This window comes from Cyprinus carpio, chromosome A1 (assembly GCF_018340385.1).
Source record: "Cyprinus carpio isolate SPL01 chromosome A1, ASM1834038v1, whole genome shotgun sequence".
Classification (NCBI taxonomy): Eukaryota; Metazoa; Chordata; class Actinopteri; order Cypriniformes; family Cyprinidae; genus Cyprinus; species Cyprinus carpio.
The window spans coordinates 30,016,757-30,037,938 of NC_056572.1; the positions used below are offsets into that span (position 1 = coordinate 30,016,757).

Consider the following 21,182-nt stretch of genomic DNA (forward strand, 5'->3'; position numbering starts at 1 on the left):
AGATAAACAAGCTTCAACATTAACCCTGTTTCATGAATAAAGGCATGAAACCCATAAAATGAGTGGTAAAATCTACATTTCTGTGTTACATGTAAAGTACAGATGTGCTAGATATAGTTTTACTAAATGAAACCCAGGAAATGTTTCATTTTACAATATTCATTAATTATTTTACATTTTATTATTAAAACACTCTCAAAATGTCACATATCCATGTTTTACGCTCATGAATACTGTACTGCCACTGTTTGCAATAAAAATAAACAGACAGGTAACCAAGTAGAATTGTCTTTTTTTCTACCCTTCATGCTGGATTTTCCTCAGACCCTCTGTACGTTTTTTGTTTGTTTTTTGTGTTTTTTGTTTGTTTTTTCTCACTCTTAATTTTTGCCTCTCCCTCAGACTTTGTGGTAACCAAGAATAATTGTGTTTTTTGTTTGTGCAGCAGTAAAGTTAATGTCCAACATGCACAAGTACTGAATAAAGCTTGAAACCTTTGTGTCCGCATGACCAAAGTCCTTGACATGGCGGAGGCTAGAGTTCAAACGTCGATGTATGTAGGAAGATCTGATGAGAATTTGACACGTGGATGAGGATTGATGCATTCTGGGAAATGCATAGAGACAAAATGACAAAGAAATATAATTCACTACTTATTCTGTTCCAGAACTCAAATGCACAATTTTTAATTCTAATATATTCTAATAATTATAAAACTATCTGTCTGTCTGTCTGTCTTGAATCTTATTTTAATTATTAGTATATATTATATTATAATTATTAAATTATTATTTTTTAATATTTTTTTAAATATGTTTAATATATTAATAGCATATTAATATTTGTTACTGTTTTATTTATATCACCATGTCATTTTTATTTTTATTTTTTTTTTGGAGAATTTGACACATGGATGAGGTTTGATGCATTCTGGGAAATACAAAGGGACAAAATGACAATGAAAAATAATTTTTTTCTGTTTCAGAACCTGTTTCAGCACAATTTTTTAATTAAATTTAGGAAAAAAAATAATATACAATAATAATAATAATAAATGTTTAATTTCTTTACTGTTCTATATTTTATCACCATGTAATTTGTAATAAATTATAGAATTGGTCAGATGTTATGTATAATATATTTTATAATTTAGCTATAATTTTTCAAAAATATATGCAAAATTATATTGTATATATAGTTTTTTTTTTTTTTTTTTCTGGGCTATTTCTGAGAAACACTACAGTATGTTCTGTCAGTCTAGAGAGGTGCATTCTTTCTTACTATCCTTTCTTTATCAATATATTGTCTTCTTTCCAAATGTCAAACAGCTTTATATGAGTGTATCAGTGATTCCCACAGCAGCCTAGAAAGCTGAAATACAACATGACGTGCTGTTCTGTTGATTTATTATAGGCATCAAGAAGTCGAGCAACCAGTGCTGTTCCCTGGCAAGTGAAGAAACTGGACTCTGGATCATCTCTTACTCTTATTTTCAAAAAACATCGGTGCAGACATGTGGAGGCCTGGGATCTTCCTTGAGGAGAAGATTACAAATGAGACAGGGTGCGCCCAGGGGACATGGGCAAACAAAGCTTGATTCTAGAACATATGCTTCGGGGAATCAGCCAGAGGGAGAAAAAACATCTATATTATCAAGTGGTAAGCAAGCATAACTTAAGGGGACAAGTGTCCATCTTCGAACTCGTGCACTTTTAGGAAATAATTGTTATAAGTTAAGAGTTTAAACTAAATTCATAATTTAAATATTTAATATATCTTTCAAAAGTTTGGGGTCAGTAGATTTTTTATGTATTATTTTTTTTAATTCATCAAATTAAATTGTTCAAAAGAGAGCGTAATGACATTTGTGCTACAATATATATTTGTATATAAATATAAATAATATATATATACTATGATATATAAATAATATATACAATAACACAATATAAATATATATATACATATATATATATATACGATATATAATATATATATATATAATATATATATATATATATATAGCTATAAAGATATATAGAATATATATATATAAATTCAAATAAATCCTTCTATTTATCAAAGAATCCTGAAAAAAATGGATCATGGTTTTCACAGTAAATTCAGCAGCACAGCTATTTTCAAAATGTTTTAATAAGAAGAAATGCTTCTTGAGCACAAAATCAGAATATTATAATGATTTCTGAAGGATCATGTGACACTGACTTGAGGAATGATGCTGAAAATTCAGCTTTACTGCCACAAAAAATAAATGAATTAATAATAAAAAAATGTTTTATTATACATTAAAATAGAAAAGTTATTTTAAATTGAAATAATAGTTCACAATGTTACGGTTTTACTGTACGTTTGATCAAATAAATGCAGTCTTGGTGAACACAAGAGATTTTAAAATATATATTTTTTTAAATATTAACAAGCCAAAGCTTTTGAACAGTAGTATATAAATATATAAAAGTATAAATATAACTTTTTTTATTTGGTAGGTAGGTTAGTAAGGCGGCTGCTGATTTTATTTTTTTTTTTTTTTTTTTTTTTTTTAAGTTGGTAAGAAAAAACTGGTTTTTGTTTGGTGGTCTACTTATTTCTGTTCAGCAAGGACTACTGACCAAACGTTACCTAATTAATGTTTATGAGACGAACAGATAAGGTTCATAATGTGCACTTCCACCCTTTTTCCGAACATTGATGGCTCTAACATTATCAGCTTTGCAGTTCACATCATTCTGGTCGTTTATCACAGGAAGCATGTGTTTATAGTTTGTGAGTGCGGTCCTGTCCATTTACAAGCTGAGGTCTGGGATCTGCCTCAAGGAAAAGTTGTAAAAAGACATGGGAATAAGAAAAAAAAGACCTCTGTGTGAAAAGTCTCACTTAGGAGTTATGAAATCAAGGCCTCCCTTTAGAGAGGTGATTTTCTGTCTTGGTCTGCATCATTACGGAGGGACAAAGTCAAAAACCAGAAGAGAGCTTTAACACGGCATTGCCTAAGAGGATTCAAAACCAAATTTATTGTGCAAAATACAACTGGAGAGGGATTTAGCAAGAAGAAAACACAACACAAATGGGCAGCTCATTAAGATGTGATCTAATACCCTCATTAAAGGAACAGAAATTCTGTTACCATTTGCTCACACTCATGTTGCTCCAAAGCCATTTACTTCTATGCGTTTGCCAGATGCTTTTCTTCAGAGCTTACTGTACTGCAACTGCAATTAGACCTCATGGGAGATGAGGCTTTTGAGTGTCAAAAACGATGCAAATGCACCATAAAATTAGTCCATACCATGTGTACTCTTTATTTAGGCTATAATTCACTTATATTCAGAGTTTACAACAGCATCAGTTTAATTCATGAACAAATTCAGACTAGTTCTGTGAACTGATTCACTAAAATAAGAGTTTTTCATCATTCATTTTGTGCAAACTAACTTTTTAACAGGAAGTTCCTCATGTTTTTTAAAGAGTTGAAATGTTGCAGGCTATAGTGTCACCGAATGCCCCAGACTTATGTATTAAAGCATCAGAAAATTCATGCCACTTCTGTAGTCTCCCTCTCCTGTCTCCAGATCTTGTCTTATTGACCTCTCGCGCCCTTTTCTCTCAGTCCAATGACAGAAACAGTGCAATCATTTAACATTTCATAAAGGTCAACCTGAAAAACTCAAAGGGCTAAATATTGATAATGTCTGTGCTTTGACTGACATTTCTCATTTGTTATGAGCGCTGAGACACAAAAGAAGAAGGTTCTGCAATAGCAAAAGGGTGAATCACCACTCGACATATCCGCTCAGTGGTTTACGCTGTTTTAAGCTGTTTTGTAAACTAAACTGAGCCACAACACCTAAACTTAAAGATCTGAGAGAATGAGAATGGTTTAGCCTTATTTGATTCCTGCACAATTTTGTCACAATATTCAAAGTAATTGATAATATTTATTATTATATTAATTCGAAAATTAATTACAAAAAAGCTAAACGGATTATATTACGATTAATGAATGCCGTTTAATTATACCATAATGCTGATAATACTGTTCGGTTGAAAAAAAAAAAAAAAAAGATTAATCTATGCATAAAATAATATCATAATTATATATTTAAAGGTAAAATTCTGTCATCATTTAGTCACCCTCAAATTATTCCAGGCCTAAGTTTAATTTTTTTTTTTATATTTTGAAGAATGTTAACAAAACTATTGATACTAGCCATATGAAAAAACAAGAAAAAAATATGGAAGTCAATGGCTACCCTCAACATTCTTCAGAATATCTTCTTTTGTGTTCAACAGAAGAAAGAAACTCATACTGGTTTGGAAAGGCATTAGGGGAAGTCAATGTTGACAGAATTTTCATTTTTGGATGAACTATCCTTTTAAAAATATACATTTATCCTTATTAATAAAAAAAATCAATCAGTCAATCCAACGTGGTTAGGTAGGTTTTTGATAGTAACAATACAAAGTCTTGACTACTTTATAAATAACTTGTAATCTCCCAGCCTTCCCCAGACTCTTGCCACTAGACATTTAACCAATTTAGAAAGCTAATCATATTTTTAACTGCTAAAATATATGCATTATGATCCAGGTTGGAGTTTTAAAAATGGATAGCAATACCTTTTGAATTTATAGATGAGGAACACAGCTAAACCCACCACCACCACAGAAAGGAGCATGAGCATAGCTGAGCCACTGTGATTCTCGCTTGTGTCCACTAGAGGCGCTAGACACAGGGGAAAATAAGAGGCAACAGTTGTCAGTGCACAGTCTAGCATGTTTCCAACCCTCGTCTTAATAAACAGTCACAAATCGCATTAAATTGAGAATCCCTTTATAGAAAATAGTTCATTATACAACCAATGTCATATAGGAACTGTTCATCTAAAATCTGTCATTATCGATCATCTGTTGATTTCTTTAAGTTGCAATTCTTCTCTAGTTCATATCTAGAACAACAAACTTTGATTCTAGTTCATTACCTGCTGATAAATGGGCAGCGTATACTGTGACCTGGACTCCTGGTCTGAGTGTGAACTGAACCAGATTCTGATTCAGAGCACTGAGAACCAGTTCTGAGAGCTGAAAGGAAAAATCACATTATCATATTCACTGTATTCATACAACACTGGACAATAAAACGCTGCCTTGTATATGATGCATCCAAAATCTGTTATTAAATTACACAATCACATAGATATTTGAGTCCCAAAGGTATTTGGTTTCCCTGTTTCTGAGCCTGGTGAGTCCTGATGCATTGTACTGTTGGCTGAGGTGGGCTTGTGATGTTGTTTGTCGTACATGAGCCTGAACCACACTGAGAAGACATTTCAGCATAAATCAACTCTATCACATCACCTCACAAATATAGATAGATGACATAGGAGGGATCTCATTTAGGCCTAACATCTCTCTCCTCTACCTCAAACACATGCAGAGCCCTTGACTGTCAGGCTCTTTTATGTATGCATAAATCTTGAAAGCAGATAGCTATTTCCCTCCCAAAATAACAAACTCTTTTTGTTTGTTTTTGTGCTTGATTAGGACATCAGGTTTTTGAGGGTCATTCTGGAACAGGAGCTTAGTTTGATGTAATTTTATTATTATTATTAACAATGTGTTAATAAATGCCCCTGCAAGATGCTAAATTAATACGATTTAATATGGGTTGGGGTAAAATTACGCCTTCAGAAAGGTGAAACAGAATTTACAGTTTTTGACATTATAATTTGACATTAATGCTACACTACAATGTGCTTCTCAAAAAGAGAATTTCATGGCTAAATTATCTTTTCAGTTATTAACTGTTTTTCATAAGACTGACAGGGTTTAAAGATCATTACCTACTGACAAAGACAGCCAAAGATGAATTCATAAAAAATAATAATAACAATAATAGTTGCTGTTTTGTATTTATGGATTACTTTATTACTTCAAAAAGAGATTAAATATGATGTTAACAGTTCACAGAGTACAAGATAGCTAGACAGATAGATGTTTTTATCAAATTGTTATAATTTTACTTGTTTATATATACATATATAATTAGATAACATAATTGTAAATTATAAATGTGTGTGTGTGTATATATGTGTGTGTACAAAGTATAACTAAAATAGCTATTAAATTTATAATATACGATTTATTATAGAACAATGCAATTAATAATATATTATAGAATTAAGTTTTACTAGTTTAAAAAAATAAGTATAAAAATACAGTATCTTAGCTTATTGAAATGTAGACATCTATTTAGTGTTTTTGTTATTTTTTTTATTAATTTTTTTTTTTTTTTTTTTATTTTAGATTTATCTTGGGCATCAGATCTGAGTTCAGTGATGATGGTGCTAAACCTCTCATAAAATTACAAGGAATCCCTTTTTTCGCTCTTTCTACCCAAGCTTCATTAAATCTGTCTCATTTATTAAATGACTCCAGACTTATTTCTGTGCTCCTTTATTTCTCCATCGCACTCACCTTCTTTCTCTCGCTGTCCTTATTTCTCACCCTTTTAAAATTAGACCATACCATGAATAATTACTTTCTTTATGAATTGTACCAGGGTCAGTCAGTCTATTATACTTTTTTAATAAGGCTATCTACACATTATACTTTGAACATCCCACCTTTAAACAGAGATTTATGAGGATCTGCAGTGAAAGGTCCATTGCAGATTCAAGGTAAGTTTGGGTGAGAAAAAAAAAAGAGAAGCTAAAAAGGTGCTGCTTAAGCACCCATGCATGGACATCCACAAAGTGCAGATATCCCCCATCATCTGTGATATAATATCTCTGGCCCATAAGCAAATGGAGAACTGAATGATATTCCTCTGGCTGATTGATATAGTGTTCCTCTATAGTCTGTATGGTGAGAAATCACTCTGCATGTTAATATTAGAGAATATGAGGCATCTTCTCACATTCGATAATGGCTGTTCTCTGGTATGGTCAAATACACTGCGGTATGACCAGAATTAGCCATGACCTAACAATTCACCCCACTACCTCACAAGTGAGTTATAAGAAATGTATCTCATTAAGCTTTGAGATCTAATCAGAAAGACACTTTGTCTGAAGTTGCTTATGAAAGTGTATTTATGTGCTTGTCTTATAACCAAGTATTTAATTTCAGGAGAAAATTAGTTATTTTCTGATTAAGGAAAATCTGTGGGCTACTAAAAACAGGTTTTTGTCAAGATTTAAACAGGCCAACATTGACATCTGCTGGAGACCATAAGAAACTCTTGTCAAGATCCTCCTTTTACCCACCATCCTTTTGTATTTGAAAGGAATTTGAAAATAGCATTTGAATATCTGAGCCTTTTCTCCTTGAATAAGAGACAAAAGTAAAGCGAAACATTAATTATAGCTGAGTGTTTCGCAAATGAGATTGAAAATCATGCATGATGTAAGATGAGGGTTATGTACCTGGTCTAAATGGGTAGCTGTTTTTTCTGGTTTCCCTTCTGTCAGCTGTTTGTCTGGTAACAGAAAGAACTCGGCCACTGTTGGCAGTCCAGGCAACACAGTGACCAACAGCTGGTCTGAATTCACTCCTGTCGCCTGAAGAACAGCAAACACAGCATTAGTAATACATACAACAAATAAACAGGATTAGAGGAATACAAGGATCAAAGACTCAAGTTAAAAAAATAAAAAATAAAAAATATACATGTATTAAGCTCTAATGCTGTTTTAAAATGTACTGTATTTTTTCTCACAAATTTTATGATTTGTATTGAATTATTATTATTTTTCAGATGTTAATACTGTTATTCAGCAAGGATGCATTAAATTGATAAGTGATAGTAAATATAATGTTACAAAAGATCTCAAATAAATTCTGTTCTTTTGAGCCTTTTATTTATCAAAAAGATAAGACAAAGATTTGACAAAATATTAATCAGAGAACAATTTAACATTACATCAAATGAGAAATGTTTCAAATCAACATATTAGAATGATTTCTGAAAGATCATATGACACTACTAAAAATTATTTACATCACAGGAATAAATGTGCATTCTATTAAAAGAACAATTTAACATTACATCAATATTTTAAAAATTGTACCATGAATTCACAATATTTGTACTGCTTATTATTAAAATCTAAACCTTTTTTTAAAAAATAAATGCAGAAAAAGAGACTTCTTTACTTTGTTTTTGAGCCATTAAAATTTCAATTGGTCTCTGATTAAATATGTAACAAATTTAAATAAAAATAATATATATTGTTTACTGTCTCATGAATACACATGATTACACAGTCCATTACAGCTGCGATTCATTTAAAGTTTCAGTTTAAAAATTAACATTTCGGCATCATTTACTCCCTCACGTCTTCTCGACGGGTTGAACCAGATTTTACATCATGACACACATCATTGGTTCCCACTCTTGCAACAAATCGATTTTCCCGTATTTCCCCTTTTGTGTTCCACAGTTCCAAAATGGTTTGAAATGAAATGAGGGCGAGTAAATAAAGACAGAATTTTTATGTTTGGGTGAACTATGATTTTCAGACTAAATATAAATACATATAATTCTCCTTGGTTTATGTTACAAGGTCACAACATCCACCTCGTTCCTGTCCATATGCCCAGTGCAAAACTCATTACACATATTACCACTAACCAACTAGAGCAGAACACGCATATGGCTCACACAAGAACCGTTATTCTCAAATGTCATATTCCATAAACATCCATAAAGAAAGTCCCCATGTTCAGTTATAACAGCCTTTTGAAAATGCCACGGGGGAAGTGCAGGAGAACACTGATGATTATACGCATATTGCTGTCGCTCCCATACATGTTTGAATATTCGTGAAGCTTTTCTTGTCACAATGGTGTTTCCCTTCCATCAGTGAAGGCGAATCTGGAAGCCAATTTCACAAGTGTGCCAACTTGAGGTTCTTCAAGCAAAGTGTGGAGCGTTGAAAAACCATTAAAGCTCCTGACTACACTTGTGTTTTGTACACTTGTTTATACCTGGAATGGATATCATATACAGTATATCGTTCAAAAGCTTTGGGATCCGTAAGATTTTTTTTTTGTTTGTTCTTATTTTATTAAGTTTTGTTACGCCCTATCCGCTCATCAAAGCTATTTATTTGATCAAAAATACAGAAAAAAATGTAATGTTGTGGAATATTATTCCAATTAAAATACCAGTTTGTATTGATCTATATTATATAGTTTACTATACTTTAAAATATAATTTATTCCTGCTTATAAAGCAAAGCTGACCACTGCGAACCGCACGTTATTTGACCTACATCAGTACTCACCAGTGTTCAGTGCCACCATGATCCGTGTTTTGGAAAACAGGATTCTTTTATGAATAAAACAATAAAATTTTCCAAATTACCCTGACAAAAAAAGTCAGTCACCCCCACATAATCCATTACATTACACATTTTAGGTAACGTAATCAGACTACTTTTTGATTACCACTTTTGTCCTAACTTGTTTATCACATTGGATACCCCCTCTCCCCCCCCCCCCTGTACCATAATGATGTAAAAATACATACCATATTGATATAAGAGTAAGAAAATATATTCCATTCATTACCATATTGATATAATTTATATTGCATCAAGGTTTCCAAAATGAAAAGCTAACAATTATTTAAATCATTAAATCATGTAAAATTGTAATAAACTGATTTTTAAACATAACAGAATCAAAAACACAAAAAAAAAAAAAAAAAAAAAAAAAAAAAAGTGAAATAATAAAAAAAAAAAAAAACGCCACATGACCATGTCAGAGCACTCTGAACACGCAAATGTGATACTTAATAATTCAAATATTGATTTTAATTAAAATCTCATGAGTACTTACAGGGATCCTTGATTATTATTTCACTTTTTTTATTTTTTATTTTTTACTTTAGTTAATGTGTCATGTTCATTTATGAGCATAAACAACATCTGCTAAGTTCAATGCAAATTGAGATTTTTATTTTACAGACTTTGCTTTTTAAGGTCTACAACAAACGACTGGTAGGGGACAACAACCAAGCTCTTTTGAGCCCTGGTTTGTGTCACAAACCTTAAAATTTAACATATACCCCCAACCACTGCCGGGGAGCAACAATGGAACACACTGGGCCAGTAACCAATCTGAGCCCATTGTGTATTTCTGAGGAATGGAAAGAATGGAAACAGTGGTAAAATATATGAAAAATAATGCAAAAAAACAAAAACTAATCATGAACACGTGTTACAGTGCCCTCAATAAACACAATCAAGTGACTTTCTAAGTTAATATGAGCGGCAGGCTATTTTAGAAAGGAAAATTTCAAAGATGAAAAATAAGTATTAGAGAGAATCAATAAAGTATGAATAATTTATTGCTATTGCGTGAATAATATGTTATCATGTCATCTATAAAAAAAAGTAACTATAGTCTAATTATGAAAGTATAAGTATTTAAAATGCATTTAGTCTAATTATAATACTTAATTTTTGGAATCTGATTATGTACTCCAGATTACAGTACATGAAATCAGTTACTACCCAGCTCAGTATATATAGACTCTGAACATTGAAAGCCCTCTTGAAGTAGTGGAAATCTCTGAACGGTACGGATTTTGATATTTAAATTGAACAGAATTCTTTTTCAAGTCTTATGCTGACATTGTCAAATAATGCTCAAAACCTGAAACGTCAAATGCCATTACATATCGGTGAAAACACATCCATTAGTGGTTTATCGTCATCCTTTGTGTTTAATATCTATGCAGGAAATCCACAGAAGACCTTGATTATTGTTTGATAAAATAATTTGGTTCTTGATAGAAATGAGTCATCTTATATTCTGTATCCTAGAGCCATGTCAGATCAGATGATGAATACTCTTGCACACACTCATTTAAACTTTGTGCAAAGGGCACTGACAGAAAGTTCAAGAGAAAAGAGAAATCTTCTTGTGAGTATTAATATGAATAAATAGGCTGTAGTTACATACTCCAAAGAAAAGAAAGACTTTAATATGTATATATGCTTAAACCTTATGTTAGCAATAAACTACCATATAGATGACCTCAAAGCAAACAGATATGATTGCCTCTTCATGCTTTATTATATTGTATATGCATTATGTTAGCAATAAACTACCCTGTGATGTCACTGAATAGGGGGAGCAGATTTTCAGCTGTGTGAAAATTGAATGTTTTGTCAAATGGTAAATGGTTTGAACTCACCTGCACCATAGAGGTTTTAATGACTCGACTCACATCCAGCCTCCATTCAGCCACATCAGGGTTGTGATCATCCAGATTAGATGAAAAGGCAAGAAGATGAGATCTGAAGTATTCTGTAATTACAAAAAAAAAAAAAAAATGTTTACAATTACTGTTTGTCTGACTACTGCACTGCAGTACACCTGTGCTGCAGCGTTTGCTATCAATGTGTATTTAAATGTATTTAAATGCAATATGAATATGGTTTCATTTTGAGTTTTGACATTTTTGAAGAAAAAAAAAAGAAAAGAAAAGGAGGGTGGAGATTTTTTAAAACTAATTTAAAATCACCAGGAAATGAATTGCATTGCAAATTAGTAAGACATTGTTTTAATAGTATTATTAATAAGAAATGTTCCTTGAGCAGCAAATCATTATATTAGAATTACATTTGGATAAATGTCATTGTAGAATATTATTATTTTAAACTATAATTATTTTTTAAAATGTTATTGTTTTTATTTTATTTTTTGTAAAATTTTGTGGTTGTTTAAAAAACAATTGACTTATATATTAAATTATAAAAACATAAAAATAACAACATTAACATATTTTTATTTTATCATGTTTTTTTTTTTTTTTTTTTTACCATTTACCATTTTTACCATACCTTGTATGCATACCTACAATAGTTAAAGTGTTGATATTTTCAAAAAGTATCACAAATATACAATGAGCAAAGAATAAAACATTTTGAGAAAGCTCATTGCTAATATATGAAGCTATATTCAGGACCTAGCAGTCTGTTTACTTTTTGTATGTAAAACTCACCGTGGACAGCGATGGTTTTCCTGTCTTGCAGGATGTTATTCCCAGCGGACACCTGTACGGTGACAACACTGATTCCCTCTCGAGAGAACGTGAACGCCACACTCCCCTCCAGCGTGATCACGGGCTGTGAATACAGTGTAAGAGAGACTCTCTAGAGTACGCCCTGTCAGCGCAGTTGCAGTGAAGATGCCAGCTTTATTTACATGGCACTCTGTGAGGCAAACACACACACACACACACACACACACACACACACACACACATATATAGAGTAAGACATGTTGGGTCAGTTGCAGTGAAGATGCCAACTTTATTTACATGGCACTCTGTGAGGCAATCTCTAGAGTAAGCAGTTATAGGTGACCGTTCCCACTTGGCTTGGTGAGAGAACCACCGTCAGATTGACTTCTTTATTTTTCACAGCTACAAAAGGAGCGGAGAGATGAATAGACTCCAGTTGACCTGCTCAGAGAGAGAAAGAAAATAGAAAAGTTGGTTATTCGAGCCGAAAGAGTTTAACAGTGTTTGCTAGTTCTCAAAACTTATTCACTTACTCACTGTGTTAAACGCAGATGAGAGATCCAATAAAGTTTTTTTCATTTTAGTGATACAACTAGATGAAAAATTTGTAAGAATATATTTATCTTAGTATAACTTGACTCTCTCCTATCTCTTTCTCTGGCTACTGTGTATAGACCGCCAGGGCCAGATTTCCTAGAAATTTGGTTAATGTTGATAAATCGCTAATTGTAGGAGACTTTAACATTAATGTTGATAATATAAATGATGTGTTAGGTCTTGCTTTTACAGACTTAATGAACTCTTTTGGAGTCAAGCAAAACATAACCAGACCCACTCATCATTTTAGTCATACACTAGATTTAATTATATCACATGGAGTTGATCTTAATTATATAGATATATTACCTCAAAGTGATGATGTTAATGACCACTACCTTGTATTGTGCATGCTGCCTATTACTGATATTAACTATATGACTCTGTGTTATCGTCCAGAAAAAATGTACTGTGCCATGGTACAACAGCAATACCCATTCTCTCAAGAAAGAAATGCAAATGGAGAAAAACTTGGACGCTTTTGCATGGAAAAACAGTATGTCCAGCTATAGACAGGCTCTAAAAGCTGCCCGGGCTGAGCATATCAACAAACCCATAGAAAATAACTAAAACAATCCAATGTTTTTATTTAGCACAGTGGCTAGATCAGCAAATAATCAGATAATAAAATAAAATAATCATCAATTGTGCTCCTTCCTGCAAAATTACAAATAACTTTCTTCTTGCGTCAGACCAAGGCTGCATCTCATTGCTAGTTTTACTTGAACTTAGTGCTGCGCTCGACACCATAGATCACAACATACTCATAGATAGATTACAAAACTATACAGGTATTCAAGGACAGGCTTTAAAAGATGGTTTAGATCCTACCTTTCCGATCGCTATCACTTTGTCTATTTAAACGGGGAATCATCTCAGTTAAATCCAGTAAAGTATGGAGTGCCACAAAGATCTGTCCTAGGCCCTCTGATATTTTCATGTTGCCCCTTGGTAATATTCTTAGAAAATATGAGATTAGTTTCCATTATTATGCTGATGATACTCAACTATAAGACCAGATGAAACTTCTAAATGATCTAAGCTAACAGAGTGTGTTAAAAATGTAAAAGACTTGATGACCAATAATTAGGATAAGACTGAGATATTACTTATTGGACCAAAAAACAGTACACAGAATATCGTAGATTACAACTTGCATCTAGACAGATGTACTGTTACTTCCTCTACAGTCAAAAATTTGGGTGTTATATTAGACAGCAACTTGTCTTTTGAAAATCATATTTCCCATGTTACAAAAACAGCATTCTTCCATCTTAGAAACATTGCCAAGTTACGGAACATGTTACCTGTTTCTGATGCAGAAAAGCTAGTTCATACATTCATGACCTCTAGACTGTACTACTGTAATGCACTGCTAGGTGGATGTTCTGCATCTTCAACAAACAAGCTACAGGAAGTCCAAAATGCAGCTGCTAGAATCCTTACCAGGTCGAGAAAATATAATCATATTACCCCAATTTTACATTCTCTGCACTGGCTGCCTATTAAGTTCCATATCAGTTATAAAATATTTCTACTTACTTTTAAGGCCCTAAATGGTTTAGCTTCTGCGTACCTAACTAGTCTTCTATCACGCTACAATCTAATCCACTCCCTAAGATCACAGAACTCTGGACTCTTGGTAGTTCCTAGGATAGCAGACACATTCTCTCTGTTCAAATCTAGATTAAAGACACATCTCTTTAGCCAAGCATTCACATAATGTATCTCATAACCTTGTCAGTTACGTACATCTGATCAAATGCACATTTTCATTCTTTTGCTTGGGTTGAACACCAAACTACCACTCACATTTCACTGCTGGTTAAATATTCTCTATATAATCGTGTATGTGATGAATAAAAATCTTGAATCTTGAACACATCATTTTTGCTTAGTTGGAACAGCAACTACGCTATTTTTTCTCTATTACCTTCTCTGTTTCTGCCACACATTGGCATCCCGTGGTAACTAGGAATTACACAAGCTTCAGTCTGGATCCAGCCCTTGCAAAGACCTGAGATGACTGAACACCTGAGAAGAGATGATGCCAACCCTTCAGAAGAACTCAGATGATGCCAACCCTCAGACAACATACAAAACTACCAAATTTTGCTATAAGTTTGATCATAACATATAATCATTGCTGTTAATATTGTTCATCGTCTGTTTCATTACATGACATTAACTAACTGCTTGATTTTTACCATATATTTCTGCCATATGGACATCAACTTGAGATAAGCTATTACTAAACATAATGTACAAACTTTAATTTTCTGTAAAGCTGCTTTGCAACGATTTGCATCATGAAAAAACCTACACAAATATTATGTATAATATATTATAATTATATATATATTGAATTTGATGTTCTGAATTTCCTCTTCATCTTGAAAACTTGAAGATGTATTTTTAAACACTGGATATTTCCTGTCTTGATTTCAGAACCAAAAAAAAAAAAAAGAAAAAGAAAAAAAATGCTGTTTGAAAATACGTTTATAAAACTATAAAAATATTCAGTTCTGCTAAAAAAAATTCAAATGTTTAATTTTCAAGTTAAAAAAAATCTAATTCAGAGCTATGTTAAATACCACACAATATTCAGTTTTGTTAAATAACACTTGTCAATATAATTAAAATTGAAACAATACAAATTCAATTAGTTTTGTCATATTATAAACTCGTAACGTAACATAACATACAGGCTTTTGCATCTAAACTCTTCATCTATATTAACATTTGTTAACAGTTTATTGGTCACAAAAACATGAGATTGATTTCTAAAGAGTCATGTGACATTAAGTAATGGCTTTTACTTTTTGAAATATATTCAAACAGAAAGCAGTTATTTTAATCTGTAATAATATTTCAAAATATTACTGTTTTTACTGCATTTGTTTAATCAAATACATACAGCCAAGGTAAGCTTAAGAGAATTCCTTCACCACAAATAAATAATAAAGAATAAAAATAAAAAAGAATGAATTATTTACATATTTTACGAGGTGGCTAATTTGTACGAATTCATACGACCACACTCGTACAAATTCATATGATTTTTGCCAAATCATATGCATTTTATGAGTTGCACAATTCGTATAAATTTGTACTAATGTCCTACACCTAACCCCGCCCCTAAACCTAACCGACACTGGGGTTTAGACAAATCATATCAAATCGTACGAGTGAGGTCGTACAAATTCGTACAAATTAGCCACCTTGTAAAATAGATTGTGAGATAGCGTTGGATATATTCTCATAGAATTATATTTGAGCAAATTATGGTGGAATGTGGTTCTTATTTGTGACCAAAAAAAGAACAGCCTTAACAAAGTTATAGCACAAACTACACATCCTACAAATGATATGTATAATGACATATATTCATTCATTCACAAATACTTCTCATAGGAACATAGAGCCATCTGCGCGTGAATTTCAGCTCATGCTCCAGAGGCCCTACTTGCTTTGCCTGGCATGACAGGACTGACAGATTGAAAACGTTCCGTCTCCCTGATCAATATGTCACTGCGGAGGAATCTGTCTGCCTGAATGTAGCAGGGGGTGGCAAGTTCACTAAGTAGGTGGCCATGAGAAAAAGGGTGAACATTTGAATCAAAATGCTTAGTTAATCTCTATTAAACACTGATATTTGATGAGCTTCCTCTAGCACAAACACAGACTACAACCACTAAAAAAAAAAAACTAAAATTCAGGCCATCTGCTCGTAGAATGTGTTAAAATAGCATCTTCCAACATCATTGCTCTATGGGATAGAGTTGTCTGCTCAAAAGTCTGTAAAGCCAGAATTTTCAATTATTGGCATACAGTTTAATCCATAGTCTGGCCAAGAACCACCCACATAGACAGGAACAGGCCATTTGACCAACATGTGAAATGACCAACCACACTTTTCTTTACTTTTTTCAAAACATTAAGGGGCAAGTACATCTGAAATCGATTCTTTTTAATGATTTCTCACAGTCTGTAGAAACAGCATGAAGGCAATTCAATAATTGGCATTAACTATATATTTAACAACAATATTAAACAAGCAAAAAAAATTGGTTATTTATTAATTTTTATGCTACTCATAATGTGGTTGTGCATTGTCATAAGACGTATACGTAGTTTTAAGAACAACTTAACAGTAAATATAACAGTTCGAAGCTGTTATTCACTTAAAAGAATCATTCATTAGAGTCAATTGTTTGTAAACCTGTTGGATTACACTGTTCACAATGTATGGTTTTAATTTGCACAAAAAAAAAAAAAAGACAAGAGACATCAGTTTGGCAATCAGACTATACAGGTTTTGTGGTATGTTTATGATTCACTAAACAGATACTGTATGACTCATAAGAGTCTTTCATTAGGGATTCGGGAATCAGTCTAATGTATTCTGTGTGTTTTGTGCCATAAAGAATCAAGAGAATTAGAATCAAATATTCCAAATAGTTCTGCAATAACATTCTAAACCTTTCTTGAATTAAACTCTTGAATATCCTTTTAAAAACATTAAACAAGGAAAGAAAAAAAAAATAGCATAATTTGTTTATTTTTATGAAATACTACTCATATTGTGTACTGCTTAAAATCATGTCAAGTCTCAGGAGCTTTATGAGCAACATAAGACAAAAATGTAAACTAATAGTATTTGATCCACTTAAAAGTATTGAGTCATTTGTTTGGAAATTGATTTGACTACATTGTTTGTGCTGTATGGTTTTAAGATACTAAAAATAACTGATTCATAATTCTTAAAGTTACATTAAGTAAAGTTCATCAGACCTTGATGATATGTTGGGTCCTCGGGACCTTCATCATACACTGAAGTGTCTGTCGGCAATAACTAAGAGGGATGATTCCAATCTCGTGGTCCAGTTAGATACTATAAGCTTGAAATCTAGATTGGTTAATGTGGAGTGCAATACGACCAAGGCCAAATGAGATTTTTCTGGTCAATAAAGCATAAATGAGTTCAGACTCAGTGGGTCTTTAAAATACATTAAGGATATAAAATTAGAATACGATATGGCTGTCTGTATTGTGCATATTGTTACTCGCCCTCCCATATCTTGGCTTACACGTAATGTGTAGGAAGAGGAGCACCGTTTCCGAGCCCAGAGTGTTCTCGGCCGTGGCTGACACTCGGTAGATTCCCACGTTCTTGTAGATGTGTTTAATGCCATCCTCGATAGAGCTCACGTTGGAGTAGGTGAAAGCATTTCCGTCGCCAAAATCCACTGTGATGCTGGTTTTCGATCCATCACCCTGGGGAAAAAAGGGTAATAACGTGAAACATCACTGAGTCTAGCTTAAAAAAAAAACAAAAACACACACACACAACCAGGCTGGTGACCAAATGTTCTTCATTCAGAGAACTTCCTGTTATATTTTAGATTTTTTCCTGACTACGATACTGGCAAAGCTCTGTGTACGATTCATTCAGCTGTCAGTTCATCTGCTTTGGAGGATGTCTTGTCTGTCCCAGAGTGCTTGATCTACCATGGGAAAACATTGCTCTTGTGCAGGCAAGATGGTCTCTCATGATTTTTCAAAATCTCTAGCTTGCAATGCCCGATTTATGGTGAATGAGGGTTATCTCTGTACTTTGGGATAAAGCAGTAGGTACTGTAGATAAATTGTAAAGGTCACACTTTAGTTCTCACTATAACCAGTTCTCACTATAGCTAACTATGACTTTTGCCTCAATAAACTCATAATTTGCTGGTTATTAATAGTTAGTAAGGTAGCTGTTACGTTTAGGTATGGGGTAGAGTTAAGGAATCTAAAATATGGTCATGCATTTCCAGCATGATTAAGTTAATGTGTGAAGTTGTGGACATGCATCACAGAGCTAGAGCAAGACAAGCATTTGTGGTTAAAAAGTAAATAATAATTATTATTATTATTTTATTTTTTTTTGAAAATGACAATCGTTTCACTAGATAAGACCCTTATTCCTTGTCTGGGATTGTGCAGCCCCATTGAAGCTGCACTGAAACTCCAATTTTGACCTTCAATCCGTTGATTGACTGAAGAAAGAAAGAGGTGAACATTTTGGATGACATGGGGGTGAGTAAATTATCAGGATTTTTTATTTATTTTTTTTATTTTTTTTTATTATGGAAGTGAATTAGTCCTTTAATATGTTCATTTTAAGTATTAATAAACAGCCAATATGCTAGTAAAATGCATGCTAATACACAATTTGAAAATAGTGAGATTTATTTTGTAAAAAAAATAAAAATAAAAAGTGTTATGGAGTTGTTTGTTTGTGAATGACTACACTGGACACAATAGCCGGGTTTCCAACTTAAGCTGCGGATTTAACTTGTGTGCAAAAATTGAATATCGCATAAAAGATAAAATAACATAAAATAGAATAACCACCATTTCCATTCAATGAGTCAGAGATAACAAAATCGTCACTTCCTGACAAACTGGCACTAAATATTACTAAAAAGTAGGAGAAACCACTGAATATAATAATTTTCATTTAAAATAAATTACTTGCATCTCAGAGCAAGCAGAAACACAATAAATGTGGTCATTGCAGAATTTATTTTATTCTGGAAGTGAACTTGTCTTTTAATGTGTTCATTGTAAGTATTAATAAACAGCCAATATGCTATTAAAATGCATCCTAATACGCAACTTGTCAATAGTGAGATTTGGTTCGTAAAACAAAGCATTACTGGAGTTGTTTGTTTGTAAATGACTACATTGGTTGCAATAGATGGGTTTCCATCTAAAATTGCGAATTTAACTTGTGCGCAAAATTGCAATATCGCATAAAACATTTGCGAATAAGCACCATTTCCATTCAACAAGTCAGAGAGAACAAAATTGTCACTTCCTGACAAACTGGCACTAAATATCACTTAATAAAGTAGAAGAAGCTACTACTTATAATAATTTTCATATATAATAAATTACTTGCGGTCATTGCTTTCAGAGGTGGATGCCCGCTGTTTCTGGGAGGCAATTATGCAGAAATACTTTGAAGACAAACTATGCTTTTGCATTTAAGAATAACCATAACAACATTTCAGATACTTTGCAAAAAGATCTGTCCACTGGTTATTCAGGTTATGCGGTCCCATCGTGCAAAGTCAAATGACTTTTTTGATGTGCATGGAGGAATTTATTCGCAAAATGCCTTTCCATCCCCCATTATTCGCATTAACCCTTTTTCGCACAAATCAAAAACCACCTCAAGTGACCGTAAAAACGTTTTTTGCAAATTAAGGGATTTTTTTTCTAAATTTGGCATTTCCATCCCTCATTTCTGATGCAATACTTCAAAATGTGCATAAAATGGGATGCTGGAAACATAGCTAATGACTGTTAGTTTTCATTAGCAGTCAGCGGGAAAGATGTGTTGCTATTATTTTGCAGTTGTTTTATCTGCTCAGAATGCAAACTCACATTCCCTGAAAGACAATGTATGATTTTGTCACATATAAGCAGTGCAGGAAACACTGAATCTTTCTATACCTCCTCCAGGAAGACGAGAAAGGTGACGTTGCTGGCAGTAGTAGCCGTTAGCTTCCCTTCGCTGGTTACTAAGTGAAGGCCGCGAGGGGCCCGACTAGGGCACGGCTGCCTACGAGCCGTGAACTGTTCCATCACCCCTCTGGTGCAGTTATTAGAAACCACCTTTCTGTACCTGCACACACACAGATGCATAACACACATTCAAAAAACACATTTATGAACCAGTTCTGAAGCTCCAATACAAAACGATCAGTTGATAACATTGAAATGCATTAGCCTGCTTATCTGCAACAGTGAAAACACATACTGTACAACATGAGTCATCCATCAAAATCATTTGAGAATGCAGATGGCAAACATGTTTAATTGAAAATCTCAAAAACACATACAGTACTGTACAAGTTTACTTAGCTATCTAAATGGGAACATTGAATAATCACTTTAATGGATAGATGCATGCGTCAAATGAGATCTCACCCAGTGCTGTTGAGGAATGTGTGTTCTGTAGTACAGGTCCGAGACATGGAGGAGGGCAGGAACCAGAATGCTGGAGTACATTTCCCATCAGCCCTTCTCTCGAAGCCATAATCACTGTTAAAAAAACAAAACAAAACAAAGCCCTTCAACAAAAACAAACAAACAAAAAACCGGTGAGAACAGACATGAGTTCTCTACTCTTTGACTTTGTGTTAAGTCATTTAACACAGTCATCAAACCATATCTCACACTGCTAAGCTAGAATCCCATTGGTCTGAAAAAGGCCTTTCTTTTAAAATAAATAAATAAAATAAAAATATTTTCAAAATTGTAAATTAATATTAAGTACATTTACAAGAGAATACAATTTAAGTTTTCCTGCTTCAAAATGTCATGCTTAATTTATAGTTTATTGCCATTTCTTTGAAATAATTTGTGAAGTAAACTAGCAATTTCTGAGTTTCCAAATAAATCCTATAATTTTTTTATTTTTTTTTTCAGTTTATGTTTTGTCAAATTAACACTGATATTTGTTATCTGTAAA

At 32.9% G+C, this 21,182-nt stretch overlaps 1 protein-coding gene across 1 annotated transcript in view; it reads right to left on the bottom strand.

The window, feature by feature from the left end:
* Positions 1-1,473: 1,473 nt before the first annotated feature.
* Positions 1,474-21,182, bottom strand: part of LOC109105239 (VPS10 domain-containing receptor SorCS1) — a 152,898-nt gene continuing 133,189 nt past the window's right edge. The window contains 10 exon segments of the mRNA XM_042761704.1: positions 1,474-1,534; positions 4,639-4,744; positions 5,001-5,100; positions 7,446-7,580; positions 11,228-11,340; positions 12,038-12,161; positions 12,363-12,499; positions 17,746-17,932; positions 20,162-20,333; positions 20,639-20,752. Of these exon segments, the coding sequence (XP_042617638.1) occupies positions 1,474-1,534; positions 4,639-4,744; positions 5,001-5,100; positions 7,446-7,580; positions 11,228-11,340; positions 12,038-12,161; positions 12,363-12,499; positions 17,746-17,932; positions 20,162-20,333; positions 20,639-20,752 (1,249 nt within the window).